Raw genomic sequence first — 23,884 nt, forward strand, 5'->3', positions numbered from 1 at the left:
ACAGCAGGGGTGGCCAACCTATGGCTCTTCAGAAGTTAATATGCAGCTCCTTGTATAGGCACCGACCCTGGGGCAGGAGCGACAGGCGCCAACTTTCCAATGTGCTGGGGGGTGCCCACTGCTCAACCTCTGGCTCTATCACAGGCCCTACCCCCACTCCACCCCTTCGCATCCCCTCCCCTGAGTTTGCCATGCCCTCACTCCTTTCCGCCCTCCCCGCTGCTGTCTCCTGCACGCCACGAAACAGCTGATTGGGAGATGCAGGGAGGGAGCAGGAGGCACTGATGGGTGGGGCTGCCACTGGGTGGCAGGCTCTGGGAACGGGTGGGGGACTTGATGTGGGCCTGCTGATGTATTACTGTGGCTCTTTGGCAATGTACATTGGTAAATTCTGGCTCCTTCTCAGGCTCAGCTTGGCCACCCCTGCTATACAGGAAGGATGGGCTCCACCTAAACCAAAATGGAACCAGGTTGCTGGCACTTAACATTAAAAGGGTCATAGAGCAGTTTTTAAACTAAGGGCTGGGGGAAAGCTGACAGGTGTGAAGGAGCACCGTGGTTTGGACAGAGGCATCCCTTAGGGGAGGATTTATTAATGGAGATTCTCTATGTCCTAGTAAAGAGGAGAGAATGGACGAGGATAAAGTACAGGTAGGATCTGATGAGAAACAGTCAAATGAAAAAGAATCCCATTCAATTACATCATGTAATGGCAGACAGCTAAAAAGTGACAAGTTTTTAAAGTGCTTGTATATAAATGCTAGAAGTCTAAATAATAAAATGGGTGAACTAGAGTGCCTCGTATTAAATGAGGATATTGATATAACAGGCATCACAGAAACTTCGTGGAATGCGGATAATCAATGGGACGCAGTAATACCAGGGAACAAACTATATCGAAAGGACAGAACAGGTCGTGCTGGTGGCAGAGTGGCACTATACGTGAAAGAAAACGTAGAATCAAATGAAGTAAAAATCTTAAATGAACCAAACTGTATCATAGAATCTCTACGAATAGTAATTCCATGCTCTAAGAATAAGAATATAGCAGTAGGGACCTGACCAGGATGGTAATAGTGACTGTGAAATGCTCAGAGAGATTAGAGAGGCTAGAAAAATAAAAAACTCAATAATAATGGGGGATTTCAGCTCTCCCCATATTGACTGGGTACATGTCACCTCAGGACAGGATGCAGAAATAAAGTTTCTTGACACCTTAAATGACTGCTTCTTGGAGCAGCTAGTTCTGGAATCCACAAGAGGAGTGGCAATTCTTGATTTAGTCCTAAGTGCAGGACAGGATCTGGTCCACGAGGTGAATATAGCTGGACCGCTTGGTAATAGTGACCAGAATATAATTACATTTAACATCCCTGTGGCAGGGAAAACACCACAGCAGCCCAACACAGTAGCATTTAATTTCAGAAAGGGGGATTACAAAAAATGAGGAAGTTAGTTAAACAGAAATTAAAAGGTACAGTGCCAAAAGTGAAATCCTTGCAAGCTGCATGGAAACTTTTTAAAGATACCATATTAGAGGCTCTACTTAAATGTATACCCCAAATTCAAAAAAATAGTAAGAACACCAAAAAAGTGCCACCGTGGCTAAACAACAAAGTAAAAGAAGCAGTGAGAGACAAAAAGGCATCCATTAAAAAAGTGGAAATTAAATCCTATTGAGGAAAATAGAAAGGAGCATAAACTCTGGCAAATGAAGTGTAAAAATATAATTAGGAAGGCCAAAAAAATATTTGAAGAACAATTAGCCAAAGACTCAAAAAGTAATAGCAATTTTTTTTTAAAGTATATCAGAAGCAGGAAGCCTGCTAAACAACCACTGGGACCACTGGACAATCGAGATGCTAAAGGAGCACTCAAGAATGATAAGGCCATTGCGGAGAAACTAAATGAATTCTTGCATCTGTCTTCACGGCTGAGGATGTGAGGGAAATTCCCAAACCTGAGTATTCTTTTTAGGTGACAATCTGAGCAACTGTCATTGATTGAGCTTCGGTTTTGGAACAAATTGATAAACTAAACAGTAACAGGTCACCAGGACCAGATGGAATTCACCCAAGAGTTCTGAAGGAACTCAAATGTGAAATTGCTGAACTACTAACTGTAGTTTGTAACCTATCATTTAAATCAGGTTCTGTACCAAATGACTGGAGGATAGCTAATGTGATGCCAATTTTTAAAAAGGGCTCCAGAGGTGATCCCAGCAATTACAGGCCCGTAAGCCTGACTTCAGTACCAGGCAAACTGGTTGAAACTATAGTAAAGCACAAAATTGTCAGACACACAGATGAACGTAATTTGTTGGGGAAGAGTCAACACGGTATTTGTAAAGGGAAATCATGCCTCACCAATCTACTAGAATTCTTTGAGGGGGTCAAAAAGCATGTGGACAAGGGGATATAGTGTACTTAGATTTTCAGAAAGCCTTTGACAAGGTCCCTCACCAAAGGCTCTTTCACAAAGTAAGCTGTCATGGGATAAAAGGGAAGGTCCTCTCATGGATTGGTAACTCGTTAAAAGATAGGAAACAAAGGGTAGGAATAAATGGTCCGTTTTCAGAATGGAGAGCGGTAAATAGTGATGTCCCCCGGGGGGTCTGTACTGGGACCAGTCCTATGCAATATATATATAAATGATCTGAAAAAAGGGGTAAACACTGAAAAAATGTGCAGATGATACAAAACTACTCAAGATAATTAAGTCCCAGGCAGACTGTGAAGAGTTACAAAAGCAACTCACAAAACTGAGTGATTGGGCAACAAAATAACAGATGAAATTCAATGTTGATAAATGCAAAGTAATGCACATTGGAAAACATAATCCCAACTATACATATAAAATGATTGGGTCTAAATTAGCTGTTACCACTCAAGAAAGAGATCTTGGAGTCATGGTGGACTGTTCTCTGAAAATATCCACTCAATGTGCAGCATCAGTCAAAAAAGCAAACAATGCTGGGAATCATTAAGAAAGGGATAGATAACTAGACATAAAATATCATGTTGCCTCTATATAAATCCAAGGTATGCCCACATCTTGAACACTGCTTGGAGATGTGGTCGCCCCATCTCAAAAAAGATATATTGGAATTGGAAAAGGTTCAGAAGAGAGCAACAAAAATGATTAGGGGCATGGAACGTCTTCCATATGAGGAGCGATTAATAAGACTGGGACTTTTCAGCTTGGAAAAGACACGACTAAGGGGAAATATGATAGAGGTCTATAAAATCATGACTGGTGCGGAAAAAGTAAATAAGGAAGTGTTATTTTCTCCTTCTCATAACATAAGAACTAGGGGGTCACCAAATGAAATTAATAGGCAGGTTTAAAACATACAAAAGGAAGTAGTTTTTCACACAACGCACAGTCAACCTGTGGAACTCCTTGCCAGAGGATGTGGTGAAGGCCAAGACTATAGCAGGGTTCGAAAGAAATAGGTAAGTTAATGGAGGATAGGTCCATCAATGGCTATTAGCCAGGATGGGCAGGGAGGGTGTCCCTAGCCTGTTTGCCAGAAGCTGGGAATGGGTGACAGGGGATGGATCACTTGATGATTACCTGTTCTGTTCATTCCCTCTGGGGCACCTGGCACTGGCCACTGTTAGAAGACAGGATACTGGGCTAGATGGACCTTTGGTCTGACCCAGTATGCCCATTCTTATAGGGATATCTTCATTTCCCCAAATTGATTTTTCTGTGCAAGAGACTGGTTAACTTCCCTTTCAGGAAATAAGAAAACAGAACCCAGCAGCAACTGTGTAAAGATCAGATGCTTTTTTTCAGTTATAAATAGAAAAGAGGTAGGTGGGACATTTGAAAAAAGCAGTACCAATACACAAGGAATTAATTACTAGGGAAAGCTGCTAGGTTAATATTTTCCTAGCTTAATCATGCAGTTTTTACAGATAAGTTTTTCATCATCATATCAAATTTAATGGGGTATTTCTTAAAAGAGGATACTGTCATACCATTTAGCAATAAGGCCATTATTTAGTTTCGTAATAAGGCAATAAATTGCTCAATGTGATCGGCTAAGAGAAGTCTCAAGCCATTCATATCATATTTTAAGTGACAGCTCAGATCTACTTCAACCTATAAATGTTTGGGTCATATTTTCAAAAACAGCCTCTACAATGGCACCGGCTGTTTTGTGCCTGCAATTTTAAGTGCAATCACTTACAAGCACAAATAATAAAATGCAGATACCTGAATTGATCAGACTGTCAGGCATCTAGGTTCTATTACTTCTCCAGGAAGTCCACTACAGAATGTGACGGGGCAAGGCCAGATGGCTATAGAAAAGTAGTGGGAGATAGATATATTAGCTCCGGGCTAAACAAATCCCTGGTACCACGTTAAGTGAAATGGCAGCTGCTCCAGATCAGTTAAGACACCTGGGGCAAATTAAGAACTTTCCAGAAGGCAGGGAGAATGCTAGGTTGATTGGGACACCTGAAGCCAATCAGGGGCTGACTGAAACTAGTTAAAAGCCTCCCAGCCAGTCAGGTGGGTGTGCATGTCAGGAATTGTGGAAGGAAGTTGTGCTGTTGGAGAGGCTGAGTAGTACACACCATATTAGGCACAAGGAAGGAGGCCCTGAGGTAAGGGTGAAGTGGAGCTTGAGGAAGTGAGGGCTGCTGTGGGGGAAGTAGCCCAGGGAATTGTACATGTTATGTTTCTAAAAGGTCAGCTACCATAGCTGATACTATTAGGGTCCCTGGGCTGCAGCCTGGAGTAGAGGGTGAGCCTGGGCTCCCCCTGCACCTTTGCCCCCTGATTAATCACTGAGACTGGGAGACAACAGAGACTGTGCAAGGAAGGATAACTTCTCCTCACCTCCCTTGCTGGCTTATGAGGAAAATGGCTCAGTAGACTGTGACCCTTGTCTCTAGAGAGAAGGGTTACGTGGAGGGTCACAGTGAGCCTCTGAGGTGAGCAAAATCCGCCAGGAAATGCGGGACCCACAGAGGCAAGGACAGAGCTTTGTCACAAGAATTTAGTATTGCTACTAATCATATGTGGAAGGTGCTCAGATACTGCAGTGATGGGTGACCGTATAAAACAGATCAGTAGATTATTTTTTACATTCATAAAATTGTGGGGGCAATTCATTAGGCTTGGATGAACACTTGTGAAAATTTGTCCCTAAGCTATAGAACTTCATTTTTAAAAAAATTAAGTGAGTATAATTAAGAAATTTAAAAGAGAGAACCCCTAAATTGAATAAACTGAGTGATAGAAAGATTAATGGGCCAAATCCTCAGCTGATGTAAAATAGCATAGCTCCTTTGACCCAAGTCCAATGACTTGGGCATTATCATCTCACCCACAAATTTTAACATCTTCAGAGAAAAAGTGTTCCAAAACATCATCAGATGTAAAATGAAACCAAAAAAGAGTAGCAAAATAAAACCAGTTCAGCAATATAAAAATCCATAAAAACAGCCATTTTAGAAAAGAGTTCACTCTTCAAATGGCCAGGCTAAACTACACATGTTAATCTGGCCTTTCTCCTAAGATTCTCAAACACGAGACCTCCAAACTGAGCATGGAGGAAATTGCAACCCTAATTGTTTTGAATAATCTCACCATACACATAGTTAACAATTTAATAATATGTCTGTTATATTTTTAAATGCCTACCTCTTTCGTTTCACCTGGTCAAACAGTAGTTCCTAAACACACAATTGAGTGAACTGTAGCTTTTTTTTTTCTTCACAAATCCTTTATGAATCAATCCCATAACATGGGAATCTATTAAATTAACAAATAATAGCTCTGAAGTATCTGCACAGATTCCTTATGTAGTCAGTGTTTGAGGTTTGAAATTTGATTTCAAAGTGAGTAGTTTGAATATACATATTGGATGTCATATACATGTATTTGCAACTGAATATGAGCATTAGACATCAAATACATGCATTCAGCTGAATCATCCAGACTAGTTTTAATGACTTGAAGAGACTCAGTGAAATGAAATTTTTATAAATACATCAGAGGGGCCGGGAGAGAGGACTTCTTTAAATTAATGGCCAGCGCTGGCATATGAACAAATTGATATAAAATGGCCATCAATAAGTTTAGGCTTGAAGTTAGATGAAGGTTTCTAACCATCAGGAGAGTGAAGTTCTGGAACAGCCTTCCATGGGGAGTAGTGGAGGCAAAAAACCCTCACTTGTTTCAAGACTCAGCTTGATAAAGTTTATGGAATGAATGGTATGATGAGATTGCCTACAATGGCATATGGCCCATCCGTGACTGCTATTAGCAAATATGTCTGACAGCCAGAGATGGGGCACTAGAGGGCTCTGAGTTACTACAGAAAATTCTTTCTCAGGTCTCTGGCTGGTGGGTCTGGCCCACATAATCAGAGTCTAACTGATCACCATGTTTGGGGTCAGGAAGGAAATTCCCCACAGGTCAGGCTGGCAGAGACCCTGGGGATTTTCACCGTTCTCTGCAGCATGGGACACAGGTCACTTGCTGGTTTGAACTAGGGTAAATCATGGAGTCTCTTTAACTTGAATTCTTTAAATCAGGGTGGGCAACCTTTTTGGCCTGAGGTCCACATCGGGGTTGTAAAACAGTATGGAGGGCTGGGTAGGGAAGCCTGGCCCCGCCCTCTATCCGCCCCCTCCCACTTCCTGCCCCCTGACTGCCCCCCTCAGAACCCCCAACCCATCCAACCCCCCTGCTCCTTGTCCCCTGACTGCCCCCTCCCCGGACCCCCTGCCCCTAACTACCCCCCAGGACCCCAACCCCTATCCAACCCCCCCCGCTCCCTGTCCCCTGACAGGCCCCCCTCCCCCTATCCACACCCCCTCCCCCTGACAGACCCCCCTGACTCATCCAACCCCCCCCACACACACACTCCTTGTTCCCTGACCACCACCCCCCCAAAACCTTGGCCCCATCCAACCGCCCCCTGGGACCTCCTGCCCCTTATCCAGCCCCCTCTCCCCTTCCCCCTTACCATGCCGCTCAGAGTGGCAGGACAGGCTTATTAGAAAGCCTGGAAGGTGGGCGGATGCAAGCTGCGCTGCCCATGTAGCGGCGCAACTCCAAGGGAGGGGGAACGGTAGGGGCGGGGCCGGGGGCTAGCCTCCCTAGCTGGGAGCTCAGGGGCTGGGCAGGACGGTCCTGCGGGTCGGATGTGGCCCGGGGGCTGTAGTTTGCCCACCTCTGCTTTAAATCAAGATTTGAGGACTTTAGTAACTCAGCCAGAAGTTGAGAGCGTACTCTAGGAGTGGGTGAGTGATGTTCTGGGGCCTGTGATGTCTGACCTCCTGTACTACATGATTCCTTCTGGCCTTAAAATCTATGAAATATTCATGCATTCTGTCCCACTATTTGACCAGCTATATAGTTAGCAGATTATTTGAAACCATGCCCTATAAGAGAAAGCTGGTACATCATCCTCCACTTTTACCATCTAGAACTGGGCAAATAATGGCTGAACCAATTTTTTTAAAAATGAAATTTTTTGGGTTGATTCAAAATGGAAATTTTTTTAGGTTTCTCACCAAAACAAATGTTTAGTTTCACTTGGGGATTTTTAGCCCCTTTTTAAAGCCTTTTAAAAAATTGGCTATTTTCAAAACAAGAAGCTCATTTTGGAATGAAAAGTCAAAATGCTTCAGTCCAGAAATGCCAAAATGAAATGGTTAGACTGTTTTTAAAAAATCATTTTTTCAGCCAAAGCTGTTTGCTGAATATAATATGAACCTGCAAATAATTCTGGTGCCCCCAAAACTGCACTTTTTCGCCCAGTTAATTCCATCTCTAGTACCATCATGCTGTGCCATGAACCAGTTTTGAAAAGATACTTAAGATATGGCTCTCATTCTGCTCCACTGAAACTGAAATACACTGTTTCTGCAAGTTACCTGATTTCTACAGGCCAAGGGATTGACAATCTCAAATTATACCCCAGTCCTGAAGCCTTAACTAATGTGAATAGTACCAATGAAGATAACTCACTTGAGTAAGTGACCCTTTATGAATTCAAGTGTGTCTCATCTGATAAAAAGAAAAAAGAAAAGGAGTACTTGTGGCACCTTAGAGACTAACCAGTTTATTTGAGCATGAGCTTTCGTGCTCACTTCATCTGATAATTGTTCTTTAAATCCTGTTGATATTTTTATTGTGACTTGCAACAAAATCATGAATGACTTATTAAAAATAAATAAAGATGCTAGGTAAGAAACACTTTGCTCTTTGCAAAGTACCAATCAGATGGAGAGGATCTTGATTTATAAACACAAAGATATTAGCATTTGACATATCATTACTTAAACGTCACAAGATCCTTCACATTCCCTTTGAGGGTTGACAGATTTAGAATCTGTGTGCTACACAGTTTAGCAGATGTTTCAGAAGAAAAAAATACTTTGTTTTACATCAACTATTACACATTAAATTTCACTGAGAAGCACTAATTTATAAAACAGCGTCCCATACCTAGGTGTTGCTTGACATCAGTAACTCTGGATAAAATGGTTTAACTACCAGTACAGTATGCATTCTGAAAGTTTATCATTAGCCTAAAGGTTAAATAAAAAAGCCACATTTTCTGCTAGCATTTACACTGGTAAATCCACTGAGTTCAGGATTGGAGGCACAGAACTGCAGGTGCCTCAAATTACCTCATTGGTTTTGGTGTGTCAGAGCAGTAGCTTACCCACTGAGAGAAAACTTGCTTGTACAATTGAGATATCAAACTTCAGTTCATTCATCACAGTATAATATCAACATAGTGATAATTTACAACAAAAGACCTTTCCAGCAGGAAAGGATGGCTGCAGGCGAAGTAAACAAATTTTCCTAATGAAATATGCATGTAACATTTAGGGCAAGGGTTCTCAAACTGGGGGGGGGGGTCACGAGTTTATTACATGGGGGGTCACGAGCTGTCAGCCTCCACTCCAAACCCTGCTTTGCCTCCAGTAGTTATAATGGTGTTAAATATATAAAAAAGTGTTTTTAATTTATAAGGGGGGGGGTCGCACTTAGAGGCTTGCTGTGTGAAAGTGATCATCAGTACAAAACTCTGAGAACCACTGATTTAGGGTAATAGGAACAAAACTTGCAATATCTTTGCCTTTCAGTAACCTTGCAACACACACTTAACTTGCTGAGGTCATAAGGGTGTATTTTTCAGAAAAAGACAACAAGGAGTCCTATTTTTATAATGCAAATGGTAGGCAGAAGTAATCATTTGATATATTCTGGGAATCTGAGTGGATTTTGTTGTATAATATATGGAAACTTTTATTTAAGTAAATGACATTTTAAATGAATAGAAATGACACCTTTACAGTAACTGAAATACTTTTAACATTTTATAAACTTGATCTGTTAAATTTTTAGAAGCTGATGTATCTGTAGTTTTCCATTGTAATATACTCTACCTGTATAATACAAAACATGTATTATTAACCTCATATAAATGCACATAGCATCTTTCTATACAGCAGTGGTGTCCAATAGAAATTCAATGCTAGCCATAGTGCTAGCCACACTTGTGGTTCTGAATTTTTCTTATTAGCCACATTATAAAAAAGCCACATGCATTAGCCATAATTCAATAGACTATTAGCCACATGTGGATAGTGGCGAAAATATTGGACACTGCTGCTATACAGTGTGCTCATTGGGTTTCCTCTCTGATAAACATTTTTATATACATTTGATATATGTAAAAGGCTATGCAGAATAAACCAAATTGTTAAACAGGATTTTCAAAACAGAAGGCCATTTTCTCAGACATAATGGGTGAAATCTGCAATAGCAACCTCTAAATTTAAATGCACAAAATTATGGGTTGAAATTTATGGCCTGATCCAAAGACCACTGAAATCAGTGTGAGTCTAACCATCGATTTCATTGGGTTCTCGATTAATTTCTTAGAGGACAATCTTACCTACATTAATTCACGTGACTAACTTTGACTGAATAAGTACTAGTCCTATGTATAATTACTCACATACTAGGTGTTGGCAGGGATGGACTCTTTAGAAGCTGGTCTTAAGCCACTTTGAAAATTTGGCTCAATAGGATTTTGTAAAAAATTTCATTGGGATTACATTCAACAACACAAAGGCACATGATTGTTATCTTAGTCCGGTAACAAGCAATGAAGTGGCACCACAGACAAAGTGTGGTTTAAATGTCAAAATTTATTTTAAGAAGTCAGTAGTGTCTAATTTTGGTACATTTCACAAACTAATCCTGAAAGAGAAGAGACGGCAGCTGAAGACTAGGCTGTAACTCAGGGATCCTCAAACTAAGGATCAGGACCCCCCAGGTAGTCGCAAGATTATTACATGGGGGGTTGCGAGCTGTGAGCCTCCACTTCAAACCCTGCTTTGTCTCCAGCATTTATAATGGTGTTAAATATAAATTAAACACTTCTTTAATATAAGGGGTTCGCACTCAGATGCTTGCTGTGTGAATGGGGTCACCATTACAAAAGTTTTGAGAACCACTGCTGTAACCAAACAGTTCAGTCATGATGTAAACTGTATCCGGGAGCTCTTTCTCTTGCTTAGTGAGTTTGAGAACTGTAAATTTGGAGTGCTAAATTCAGAGCTGTTTCCACTTGCAGCATTGTGGAAACTAAACAAAGCTAGAGACTGTAAGAGCACTTCTCTAGCTTTAGATTTTTCTATAGTCTGTTCTTGGGAGATCTGAAGGTTTATCTGATTTAGGTTATTCATGATCAAACTGGAAGTCAGAAGGTTTGTTACAGAACCACACCTGGTCAGGTTCTCTTCAAAAAACTGTTTATAGAGCTCTTGCACCTTTGTGTCCATGTAATTGTTCAGCACGGAATTCGAAAGAGGCTGCTTGTGGAGTGTCATACTCCTTTCTCCACCTTCATCACCATTCAAGGACTTTGTAGCTGTTTTTTCAAGAGGCTCATTTTGAGGGGAACGACCCAATAGAATATCTCCTGACAGTAAAACAGGGCCATCAACAAGTTCATCACTTATGTGGTCCATAATGCAACCTGAATCCTGCATATAGCCTCCTACATGGTCTCCTCCAATATGTAAGTCAGGATAGTTTTGATAAATACTGTGGCATGACCAAGATCTATACAAATCCAGCTGGATTTCATGATTTTGTTCTCTTCCTGGTATATGTAAAGCTGCAGATATGGTTCCTTTAACATGAGCATTATGTTCTTTTGCAGGTAGCTCTCCTTTAGATGTCCACTGAAGATCTTTATTGTTTTCAATTTTGCTACCTTTTGCAATGATCTCATTCTGCTTCTCAGATTCTGAAGCAAAATCTTTAATTGCTGGTGTATCTATAAGGTGATCTTTCCAGGGTTCCCTTTCATCTTTTCTGTTTATGTGACATTTGTGGGGTTTATCTATGTTCTGTTTTCTTTCTTTGTATATGATTCCAGTTAGGATGCCTTCTGCCAACATGTTGATCAGTGCTAGAGGCTCACTAACCAGCAGAGTTCACTATATTCCTGCAAATACAAAGAAGCTATGTACAGTAATGCAAAATAAGCGTAACAGTAAGGGCTATTTTATCCTTAATTGATAAAGTTTTTTTAAAAATGTATGCTTCATGAAGACTGCAATGTGTGGGGTTTTTTAGTTTAACAAACAGTAACTTAATTGTTTTCACCAATTTCATTTTTATAGCCAGATAAAGTAAAGCCATCATGTCAACAAAAATTATTCTGAAAAAGTAAAGAGTTAGGCCAATAATTTGATCCTTCATTTTTCATATCAGCTCAGTCTTGGACCCTTCTTCTGAATTGTGACAATTGTGCTACATTCTGCACATGACTTCTTCTCAGTAAGATTTAATCAATGAAGTCTTTTTCATTTGGTGACGACGGCCAGATCCTCAGCTGGTGTAAAATCAACATAGTTCTACTGAAAGCAACAGCACAATTGACTTCACCAGCTGAAGTTCTGACTGATGATCAATCCTCTACACCCTTTTTTCAGTAAACTAAGGGGCTAATCATACCAGGTGTTGAGCTCCCCTGTGAGATACTGAGTGGCCGCAACTTCCACTGCCTTCAGTGTGAGCTGAAGATGTTCATCACTTCCCAAGAATGCTCAGCACCTTGCTGGACTGAGCCCTAATTGCAGGAATATCTTGCTTATTTACATTAAAATATTGGGTATATCGCTGAACTATTAGCTAAAATTTAAGCAGATATGGTAATGAGCTCTTGTATTATTAAGGGTCCACAATTTTACTAAATTCACTGCATTCATTCACTAGTACATTCTGAAACATTATTATGAATAATTAAAAACTAAAGTACACATCTCAAAATAGCTAGCTACTACATTTTGTGATTCCTTAGCTTCGCCTTTTAATTGTATTTGATGACACAAGGCTTGATCCTGCACCCTTTGGAGTCAGTGGTAAAACTCCAATTGACTTAAATAGAGCAAGCCTTTAGGGCTCAATCCATCTCCTATTGAAATGAATAAGAGTCTTTCCATTGACTTCAGTGGGAGTTGGCTCTGACCCACACTCACTGAGGACCACATTGTGGCTGACCCTTATGTGGGAGAATGAAGCAGGAGAACACCAAAAGTCTCCTCTTCACTTTGAATGCCTGTGCAACGTTGTCCCAGCACAAGGGGACTGCTCCCTTTGTGCATCTCTGGAGCACTCAGGATATGTCTACATAGCCTCACAGCCCAGAGTTGACAGACTTGGGCTAGCAGGGCTCACATCAGCGCTTTAAAAACATTTAAATCAGGGGATAGCTGTTTAATATAAAGCGACACTTCTGTAGAGCAGGTGTGATACCAGAACCAACCTTAAAATCACTCTTTCCAAAGCAGAATTGATTTTAAGTACTCCACATATTAATATGCGCACTCTAATTCAGATGTCATAAGACTGACAACAGTGCTCAGAAAAAGCACAGTACACAGATCCTTCAGCAGTTAAAATAATTTAACCATTTTACTTTATTTTCTATACCTCTCACACATGCAAAGATGCAGGCTAAAAAATTTTTAAATGCCTAAGTGTCATTTTCAAAAGAGACACAGGCACTTATGAGCCTAAATCTCATTGAAAGTCAGTGGGACTTAGGCAACTACGTGCCTGACTCACTTTTGAAAATGGGAGTTAAGCCCAAATGTGCAAAGGTATTTAGGTGCCTAACTCCAATTGATTTCAATAGGCGTTAGGCACCTAAACAGTTTTGAGGATCCAGCCTTAGTTACTTATGAAAAGTTTGCCTCTAATGCTTGGTAGCTGAGCAAAATGTCAAAAATATGGGAACCTTAGCAAGCATACTTTAAAAAATACATATACTTTTTAAGTTATTTTAAGTGACTCTAAATTTCTTAACAAAAGATAAGCTGAGACAAACTAAAGAAAACCACACTTACCCTTTCAGAATCAGTAAAAGATGTGGATAGTCACATAACCTAACATTCCATTACAACAACTGCAGCAACCTCAGAATAAATTCTCTTTATTCACTGCAGACAGTGTAAGCAATAACTGGAGCACACACAATTTTGTTCCTCTTTTTGCACAACTTTTAAAACAGAAGTGCTGTCACCAGTGGAAAACTGTGTGGTCTGTAAACAGGTAGTGACACCAAATCCAAAAGAGGATGTAAAAAATGTCTGGATGGGACTGATTCTGGTGTAATGTTCACAACCAGCATGACTGCTTTTTAATTTTGCAATATGTCAACTAAAATAACTAAAAGAAAAGGAGTACTTGTGGCACCTTAGAGACTAACAAATGTATTTGAGCATAAGCTTTTGTGAGCTACAGCACACTTCATCGGATGCATTCAGTGGAAAATACAATGGGGGGATTTATATACATAAAGAACATGAAACAATGGGTGTTACCATACACACTGTAACCAGAGTGATCACTTAAGGTGTGCTATTACCAGCAGGAGAGCGGGGTGGGGGGGTCGGGGGAGGGGGACCTTTTGTAGTGATAATCAAGGTGGGCCATTTCCAGCAATTGACAAGAATGTCTGAGGAACACTGGGAGGGTGGGGGGTGGGGAAATAAACATGGGGAAATAGTTTTACTTTGTGTAATGACCCATCCACTCTCAGTCTTTATTCAAGTCTAAGTTAATTGTATCCAGTTTGCAAATTAATTCCAATTCAGCAGTCTCTTGAACTGTAGCTCACGAAAGCTTATGCTCAAATAAATTTGTTAGTCTCTAAGGTGCCACAAGTACTCCTTTCCTTTTTGCGAATACAGACTAACACGGCTGCTACTCTGAAACCTAAAATAACTAAGATTACTAAAAGATTAGTGTATCTAGTAGATTTCCATTGGATACCTTTGGCTATGCTCGTAGTACATTTCAAAATGCAAGGACGCACTCAAGCCTTCTATTGTTCATTTCCATCTACAAAAAACTGAATTTAGTTATTAAATTAGATGTCTCTCTGATTTGCAGAAGCAAATGTTTGTAGGTACAAGTTTTTTCATTTGCAAGTACAGAACATGCATAAGTGAGGGTAAAAATACAAAGATTGTTTTTTAAAATGTAATGCTCAAAACAGAGCCAGTAGATCACGCTCCTATGTCCCTCCTTGTAGCCAGAGTGCACACAGCTGGCAGTTTGCAGTGTCCTAGTCCTAGCAACTGTAACCTGGGACCACTGACTACCTCAGCTGTGACATGATTTGGGATCGTCGCAATAATCAGACAACCCATGGTTACACTTCTGCAGACCCTAAAGGCCAACCACAGCTGACTGGAAGCCAAGGCACTGTGGATAACATACAATCTTTGGAAAAAAATCAGTGACAAGCTTTCAAAACTCATATTGGTTTGCTTAGGTTTTCTTTGCCAGGAAAAAGGCTAGAAACTTATTTTGTTTTTAAATGAAAACTAACTCTCACCTTCTCATTTCTCTTTCCTCCAAGCCAGGAGTGAAGCAGTAATTGTGAGCTTCATGGGTTAGCAAAGGCAGCTCAAATTAGAGGCTGAATTTCAAAACTAGCCTCCAAATTTGCAGACTAATTCTGCACTCCTGATGAATTGCAGTGACATATTATAGCATTTAGACATCTAAATATCTGATTTTTTTACTGCAACCATATAGTTTAATGTCTAAATACTATCATTTCTGTGGGATGACTTGCAGTTGGGTTGAAGGCTGTTTAAAAATGTGTCTTTGTCTATCAGACTTCAAGAGCCACACACCAATGAACTTACACCAATTTACACTAGATGAGGATTCTGGTACCAAAGGATTATCTAACAAAGGATAAAATCATTCATCTTTTTTTCATTCACTGTTGCTGATGTTTCTCTGAGGTGGACCCTTCTCTTCTTACTCATTACTTTGTACCCCTTGGTAGAAGCTTTTTGTAACAGGATGTATCCCTTTAAGAGGGAACAGGGCCAGTCCCCTAGGACTAGGTAGCTGCTTCTCAGTGTGGCTGATCTAGCTCATTTGAGTACACCTGGACTAATGCAATTGGAGCTATTAGTCTCAGCTGGGAAAGGGCTAAGAACACATTATATAAAGAGGAAGCTGCAGTTGAGGGGCCTGTTTACAGGACCTGTCTGGGGTTAAAAAGGCAGAACTGACAGGAGCAGAGGCTCAGGCAGAGGGAGCTGCAGTTGAAAAGGGTTGCCAGAATCTCATGGAGGAGACAGGCAGGGCAGTTTATAATTGTTTGGGACTAGGGTTTAACCTGAAGATGGTAAGGACTGTGTAAGCCCTTCATTAGTCAGGGGACACTGAGAAGGCAAAGAACCTGGTGGTCTATCACCAAGAATGAGTGGCATGAGGCTTAGGAAGAATCTGGACAAACAGACTGTTTTAAATTGAACCTGTGGGACTTTACATTAAGGCTTGCAGTGGGGTCAGACTGGAATCTTCTAAACCAACAACAGAGCCCCAACAAGGTTTTCCCATTGAAAGAAGGGGGTTTTTTTTTTGGTAATGATTTGAGAGACCTTCGGGGTGAATATCTGTCACATGGGGGCAGCAGGACGCATTGACTCCTTACATTGTTTCTTTGTTGGTTTTAATAATTGTACCTTCTTTAAGAAAAATAAAAATTCTATGATAATAGAAGGCCTAATCTGTGCATGTGAATTTACAATGAAGAGCAGTAAAGCTGAGAACTTTCAGAAGTTTGCCTGCACTTGCTGATGGCAAGAGCATATTGCTTCAAGGATGGATTTTCAGAAGTGCTGCAATCCTGCAGTTTCTAGTGACTTCAGCTCAAGCAGTAATGCTTGTTCAGCATTACTGAAAGTCAGTCCCTCATGCCTCTGTTCATATGCATAGGATCAAAGGGTATCAGGCACATCAAATGGACAATCAAATAATCATAATGGTTTGCATATTAAGTGGGTCAAAATTGAACACATTTAAAATATACCAAGTAGAATATTCTATGCAGAATTAATGTTTAAAAAAATCTGTTTTTTCTTCACTATTGGCTTCTTTAGAATATAAAGTTCCAAGATCCTAACCTCACCCCACCTCCTAAAGAATAAAATTAAGGGCACTTTTAAATATATATGGATATTCGTCCGATCCTTTGACAGATCCACTATCACTAAAAGAAAAGGAGTACTAGTGGCACCTTATTTAGAGACTAACTAATTTATTTGAGCATAAGCTTTCGTGAGCTACAGCTCACTTCATCGGATGCATTCAGTGGAAAATACAGTGGGGAGATTTATATACATAGAGAACATGAAACAATGGGTGTTACCATACACATTGTAACCAGAGTGATCACTTAAGGTGAGCTATTACCGGCGGGGGGGGGGGGGGGACTTTTTGTAGTGATAATCAAGGTGGGCCATTTCCAGCAGTTGACAAGAACATCTGAGGAACGGTGGGGGGAGGGGGATAAACATGGGGAAATAGTTTTACTTTGTGTAATGACCCATTCATTCCCAGTCTCTATTCAAGCCTAAGTTAATTGTATCCAGTTTGCAAATTAATTCCAATTCAGCAGTCTCTCGTTGGAGTCTGTTTTTGAAGTTTTTTTGTTGAAGAATTGCCACTTTTAGGTCTGTAATCGAGTGATCAGAGAGATTGAAGTGTTCTCCAACTGGTTTTTGAATGTTATAATTCTTGACTTCTGATTTGTGTCCATTTATTCTTTTACGTAGAGACTGTCCAGTTTGGCCAATGTACATAGCAGAGGGGCATTGCTGGCACATGATGGCATATCACATTGGTAGATGTTCAGGTGAACGAGCCTCTGATAGTGTGGCTGATGTGATTAGGCCCTATGATGGTGTCCCCTGAATAGATATGTGGAACAGTTGGCAAAGGGCTTTGTTGCAAGGATAGGTTCCTGGGTGGTTCTGTTGTGTGGTGTGTGGTTGCTGGTGAGTATTTGCTTCAGGTTGGGGGGCTGTCTGTAGGCAAGGGCTGGCCTGTCTCCCAAGATTTGTGAGTGATGGGTCGTCCTTCAGGATAGGTTGTAGATCCTTGATGATGCATTGGAGACGTTTTAGTTCGGGCTGAAGGTGATGGCTAGTAGCGTTCTGTTATTATCTTTGTTGGGCCTGTCCTGTAGTAGGTGATTTCTGGGTACTCCCCTGGCTCTGTCAATTTGTTTCTTCACTTCAGCAGGTGGATATTGTAGTTGTAAGAATGCTTGATAGAGATCTTGCAGGTGTTTGTCTCTGTCTGAGGGGTTGGAGCAAATGCGGTTGTATCGTAGAGCTTGGCTGTAGACGATGGATCGTGTGGTCTGGGTGAAAGCTGGAGGCATGTAGGTAGGAATAGCGGTCAGCAGGTTTCCGGTATATGGTGGTGTTTATGTGACCATCGCTTATTAGCACCGTAGTGTCCAGGAAATGGATCTCTTGTGTGGACTGGTCCAGGCTGAGGTTGATATTGGGATGGAAATTGTTGAAATCATGATGGAATTCCTCAAGGGCTTCTTTTCCATGGGTGCAGATGATGAAGATGTCATCAATGTAGCGCAAGTAGAGTAGGGGCATTAGGGGACGAGAGCTGAGAAAGCGTTGTTCTAAGTCAGCCACAAAAATGTTGGCATACTGTGGGGCCATGCGGGTACCCATAGCAGTGCTGCTGATACAGACTAGCACGGCTGCTACTCTGAAACTGTCATTAAAGATACATTGCATATGTTTTCTTTTTCACATAAGGACTTGGTGAACTAATATTTCTTAAAATACAGGGTTCTTCTAAGGATACAAGGGCCTAAATAGGTTAGATGCTTTTGAACATCCCACTGGGCACTTATCTGCATCTTCAGGTGCCTAAATATCTTTGACAATCTTTTCCCAAGTCCCTACAATCTACAAATTCTTTTGGGGAAGAAAGTTTCTTTTTTGCTCTGCATTCGCACAGGGCCTAGCAAAATAGAGTCTTGCTTCATGACTGGGGCACCAATGTGCTACCATAATACAATTAATATATTCTAATAGTAAGAATGTCAATTTCTGAAACTCTTACCCAATGAATAGTCCCAATGGGACTATTCGTTCAGAACTTTATTCGCATTCCATTTTAGTACTGTAATCAGAATCTGGCCCACAGTAAAAACTCCCAGATACCTCAGTGAGATATCTGCCCCTCAGAAGCCTGCAGGATTATGTTGTAATATATTATACATAGACAAGGCAATCAGTATTGTTTTCTACCATTTTATATTGCTTATGCAGTTAATTTTTTCAGTGGATAAAATGAAAACATAAAATCCAGGGATTAATTTACAATTCTCCATTAGGTTTCATTCAGCAGGGGCAGAGATTGTAATTTGCTGTATGAAACTGAATAGCCAAGTTAAATTGATAACTTCAAATTTTCTTGGAATTGAGGTTCCTATTGTGGAAAATAGGCGGCTTATTCTTTCTATAGCATTTCCATTTGTAACTGGATTACTGGACATATGAAGCTAATTCAGTTTCAGACAAGTGCCCTATCACTAAATGGACTGTAGTATGTTAAAGTACACACAAAATTCATTTGGCATAATCAGGATAGCAAACTCTCCAAAACTAAAATGTAAAACTCATGGGTGGCTCAGCTCCTCAGTTTTTTCCATTGACATACATTACAGGGAGTCTCCAGATATAGGAAAATGAGACCGCAAATTGGGAAATGTCTATCCTTCACTAACGTAGTTACTTCCCTTTTTCTTTAAATTAAAGTGCTGTTTTACAAGAACACAGTGGTACTTTCTTTAGTTGCAGAACTAAGATTATATTGTGAGATCTGTTTAATCAGGCAAAAAAACTAACAAAACCTAAAACTTCCAATGAAATAGTACAGAACAAAATATAAAGTGCCACTAGTCCCAAGTCATAGAACAAACAAGCTCATGAACGGCAGAAGACAAATGTGGTTTTGGTTTTCAAATCAGTGACCAACTGATATTACTGACAAGTCATGTGGAGTTCCAAGTGGGAAAGCAGTTTGTCAACATTGTACAATGCTCTCAAGCACTAGTTAATAGATACACAGGCACTGAAAGAGTTTTTGGTTGGTTCCCTTATCAAGTTTCCTTCTCTTTGGTGGATAATAAGAATTTAATTGTCTTGCAAGTACTAGAATAAAGCTCTTAACCATATGCTGATGGAGGGAAAATGTACAAATGAAACACACAAATGTGTAATACATTAGACATCCTGAATGTGGTACCCTCTTTTTACATTTCAATAACCACAACCAATTTATTGATTCCTTAGTAGTAAAGTATTACAGACAATGTATCCTAACTATGAATTAAAATAAACTAGAAGCAAGGTCCTATATAACTTTTGCCTTCCCTGTTTTTCCAATCTAATCTTGTTAGAGTGACTGCTGTCCCCTCTTCAGCAAAGATACCATCCTTTATGTAAACTCTTCTACAAAAGGACCTTGTCTTTTTGTGTATTTGATAAAGCAACTAGTACACTTTGAGGTGATACAAAATAATAATGCGCTTGTATGCAAACATTTATTTGAATGAAACTAGAGATAGCTAAACCAAACGCATTCCAGCTCTCCTCTTGTGCAAAGTGAAGTTGGTTATGTGAGAAACTGGACTATGCTGTGGATTTTTAACACAGATGGGATTATGCATTAGAAATATTCAAATCCAAATTAATCCAGGCTCCAAAAATCAGAGCATGTGAACTATATGGCAACTACAATATCTCATAGGCCCTTATCCTGAAAAAGTGCTTTGGGAGGAAATGATCTTCAAAGCAGCACTGCTAAGGTAAAGAATTCTCAGCTCCAACATATGTTCCAGAATCACAGCATCCTTGTATCTGTCCACTCTCAGCTACTGCTGGATATAGGGGGAGAAACAGACACGGTCCAGTTTTGGCTATGTGAATCTGCATTTGCATGACCCAAATCAACCATGTTCCCTTGTCAGTGACTTGTCCATTTCCTCTTTCTAAATTCCTCTGAAGAGTTTCACTACCTATGTCATGTGCACTGCTTGCACAAGGATTTGAAGGCGCTCTGTGTAGATCCTCCACTGCTTTGCCCCAACTATCAGAAATGCATACTTTCTGCTGTATTATGTATTCCCTTATACACCCATACCGTGTTCTAAGTGAATGTAAGAAACACATTTAATACAGAGCTGAGTCCAACTGAACTCATAAAAATAATTAATATTTAAAGGTTATTTGAAGTAACTATTTCCACTATATCATCATGAGTGAAATTCTCTTTCTACACAACAGATTCAGTGCTGATAACAAATAAGCGTTTCTCCATCTTCATTAACATGTCTCAACCCTGACCTGGAGGAATCAACTTTGAGAGCAGACGGGGTAGTTCAAATTCCATACAACTCACTCCAGGGCTCCTCTACTGAGGCTACTAAATTAGTGTTAATTGCAGTACTGTTTATGAATTAGAGCCATGTAATACAGAGATAACACACAGACAACCAGATCTGGTAAAATAATAATTTGGAGGATAACAACAATTAAACGTTGTATTAAAGTGTGCCAAGGAGTCAGCAGCACAAAGAGGGAGGAAGAAGGTATTTCTACCGTAATGTGTCAGCCTTGACAAAGACCCAATATTTAAACTAACAAAATGTAGTAAAGGAGACACCAAAGATAGCTCAGAAGGTGAATGCAGGTTACAAGTGGAAGTGTAAACAGTGACAAAGTCACATAAATGTGTTAGTGCAGGTCTTTGAATGACAAGTCTAAAACATTAAACAGAATTTATAAGGAAAGAGATGTATGAAGATATCTGACTATAGAAACTCAGGTAAGAAAAATGCAAACAGAATGAAGCCTTCCTTCTGGTCCCATGCTAAAATGATGAACAGGTAAAAACAGGCATATCTTATGATCTTCCTCTGTTGCGACTCACTCTCCCATATCTCTGTCTTCAGCCATTGTTTATTGTCATCTCCTGCAGTATTATGACTTTTTCAGATTGTAAGCTACGTGAGGCAGAGACCTCTCATTTTTATTTACTTGTAAAGTGCCATGCACACCTATGGTGCTGCATTAAAAATAAATTATAATTAGTAGCAGCTCAAGGTGAGATTTAACATAATCTTTTCCAAAAAAATCAAAATATATCCCATATTTCAGCTAAGACTATACCTTTTATACACAAATATGAAATAGAAATTGATTACACTGATTGATTTTTCAAACTTACCTGGTGTAGGTCTATCTGCCTCTTTCACCCACTGCACCAACACTGCATTTTTTGCAACCCTAATCTCTTTCAACTCCTCTAATACCTCTCAGTTCCTGAAGCAACTGCCAGCTCACCTCCCATGTGTTCCAATTTCTCAGTGAGGCCTCTTCTGTTTATCTGTTTATTGTGAAAGTATATACGTTATTAACAAACACACATATTTCCATAAAAATCACTAAAAGCAGGATCCCTCCCCCACTGGAACAGGATTGAGCCCTAAATCATACCAGGCTTGTGGCTTGATATGCCCCTGCATGAATGGCAGAAAGGTGCAAGAAGCCTTCCATCTTTCTTTGTCAGGCTGGAACACTCAGAATCTTTGTGTTTATTATGGGCCCCCAAAAGGGAGTTCCCCTGCATAGTCTTGGGTCCAGGAGGTGTTAGGGGGAAGAGTGGTGTGTCACTTTCACAAAATAAATCTATGCAGATGCCCCCTCCTGCTCCCCTAGCGTAAACATAACTACATGTTCCTTGTGAGATTTTTAGTTGTGCTACAGCATCATGTCTCTTTCGCACCACCTACTGACTGTATTGTTTCAGCTCCTACAATTGTTCATTACCTTTGGAGTCTAGTTGCATTTTTCATAGACAAAAATGACAAATTTTTTTAGTGCTTACTCTCATACTTCTTCAAAACCCACTTGTCTCTTCCCTTTTTACAAGTTGTGGCAAATCAAAGATATAGCAGGCACAAATAAATTTGGATTTATACAGCAGTAACATTTGGAATTCTAATAGCCTTTTTCCATTTGGGATCTCAAAGCACATTAACAAATTAAGCTTCGCCATACTCCTTGTGAGGCAGGCACTCTTACTCCATTTCAGAGATGGGGGGAAAAGTCTCACAAATTGCCCAAAGTCAGACATGAAGCAATTGCAGCCACTGACATTTCATCAGCAGATATTTTGCTCTGAAGTCCACAGCACACAGCTGGGAAAGGAACCCAGATCTCTTTATCACCTAAACTCTTTTGCTGGCCTGACATTCCCATATGTCTTTAAAAAAAACAAAGATACACAAATAGGGCTGTTGGGGACACTGGGCATGACCACTAGGTAATTCGAGAGGATGGAAGACCACAAGTGTCGATGAAGCCCCCTCGCACTAGGCCCAAGTGTCCTAGGCCCCCCCCCGCCTGTAGGCACTCGCAGCAGTTATGTGCACTAGGCCCAAGTGTCCTTGGCGCCCCCACCTGGAGGCACTCACAGCAGTTATGCTGAGGATCTGCAACAATATGTTGCAGAGTCAGACTGCCTGAAACTAAACAAAGCCAAACAGGGCAGATATGGAAGAACAATGCTGAATAAAGCAGCTTTATGTATGGTTTAACAGATGATACAGAGAACAAGGGAACTAGCTGGTAACTGGATTGGCTGGCTATATGGATACTTAGGGCAGGTTGCTATTGGATAAGTATGCTGAAGAAAGGATGTATAAAAGCCTGTGTAACTTCCTGCTCTGGGTGCAGGATTTGAGACTCTATTCTCCCTGTACCTTGTTTGCAGCTGCAAATAAACTTTTCTGCTTCTTCACCCCGTTGTGATTATTGGGTGACACACACCGGGCAACGAACCTTGCTGTTGTTCGCCTCTGGCACTGGGTGCTGGCAACAGGGCCTCACAAATCACCAGGCTGGCTTTGCTGGGATGCTGAGAGTCTGTGGGATGTCACAGATCTTCAGGCTCAATGCTGAATCTGTGAAACGTGGTCCAAGGCAGGGGCTGCTGACATCTGAGCCCCAAGAGGAGCCCCATTCTGGCTTAGTAGCCCTGTGTATTGTAGGGTCACATCTGGGGCTGCCCTCTTCTTGCTTGGGAATGGGGACATGAGCAGTAGGGGGGCTGAGGGGATTCAGCTCTTCCCTGGGGCCCTGGTGTGCACAGCAGGTCTTGGGGGAGGAGGCGCCACACCTGCTGGTGGGGCAGGGGGTCCCACAAATGACAGGGCTGGAAATGGGGACAACCCTCGCCTTCCTTGGCGCTCCCAAGTCACAGGGGCAGGAGCCCCACAGCCATGGAGGCGTGGCTGGGTCGGGCAGGGAAGGCAGCTGCTGGGGAGCCCAGAAGACACCGGGCAGGGTGGGAGGCCGCCTGCTCGGGGTTGGGCCTCCCAAACCAGGGCGTTGCAAGGAGGTGGGGGTGAGTAGCCGCCCGCTTTGGCCTTGCGGGAGACGCGGCGCGGGCGGGCGGTACAGTAGCAGCT

General features: G+C 41.0%; 1 protein-coding gene across 3 annotated transcripts; it reads right to left on the bottom strand.

The window, feature by feature from the left end:
* Nucleotides 1-10,351: 10,351 nt before the first annotated feature.
* LOC141993568 (TLR adapter interacting with SLC15A4 on the lysosome-like) lies at nucleotides 10,352-23,729 on the bottom strand. 3 transcript variants are annotated; one of them, XM_074963114.1, is made up of 3 exons: nucleotides 23,256-23,729; nucleotides 21,756-21,798; nucleotides 10,352-11,503 (listed from the first exon to the last, which is right to left on the bottom strand). In XM_074963114.1, the coding sequence occupies exon 3, from the start codon at nucleotides 11,454-11,456 to the stop codon at nucleotides 10,527-10,529; it is 930 nt and encodes a 309-aa protein (XP_074819215.1). In that variant the 5' UTR covers nucleotides 11,457-11,503; nucleotides 21,756-21,798; nucleotides 23,256-23,729; the 3' UTR covers nucleotides 10,352-10,526. The 3 variants fall into 3 exon arrangements, with proteins under 3 accessions (XP_074819215.1, XP_074819213.1, XP_074819216.1); XM_074963112.1 differs by having other exon boundaries at nucleotides 21,640-21,798; XM_074963115.1 differs by lacking the exons at nucleotides 21,756-21,798; nucleotides 23,256-23,729 and adding an exon at nucleotides 13,410-13,515.
* Between the last annotated feature and the right edge of the window lie 155 nt (nucleotides 23,730-23,884).

This window comes from Natator depressus, chromosome 9, assembly GCF_965152275.1.
Source record: "Natator depressus isolate rNatDep1 chromosome 9, rNatDep2.hap1, whole genome shotgun sequence".
NCBI lineage: Eukaryota > Metazoa > Chordata > Testudines > Cheloniidae > Natator > Natator depressus.

Excerpts from the sequence above, each read along its gene's own strand:
- LOC141993568 (XM_074963114.1), bottom strand. The coding sequence starts at position 11,456 with ATGTTGGCAGAAGGCATCCTAACTGGAATCATATACAAAGAAAGAAAA.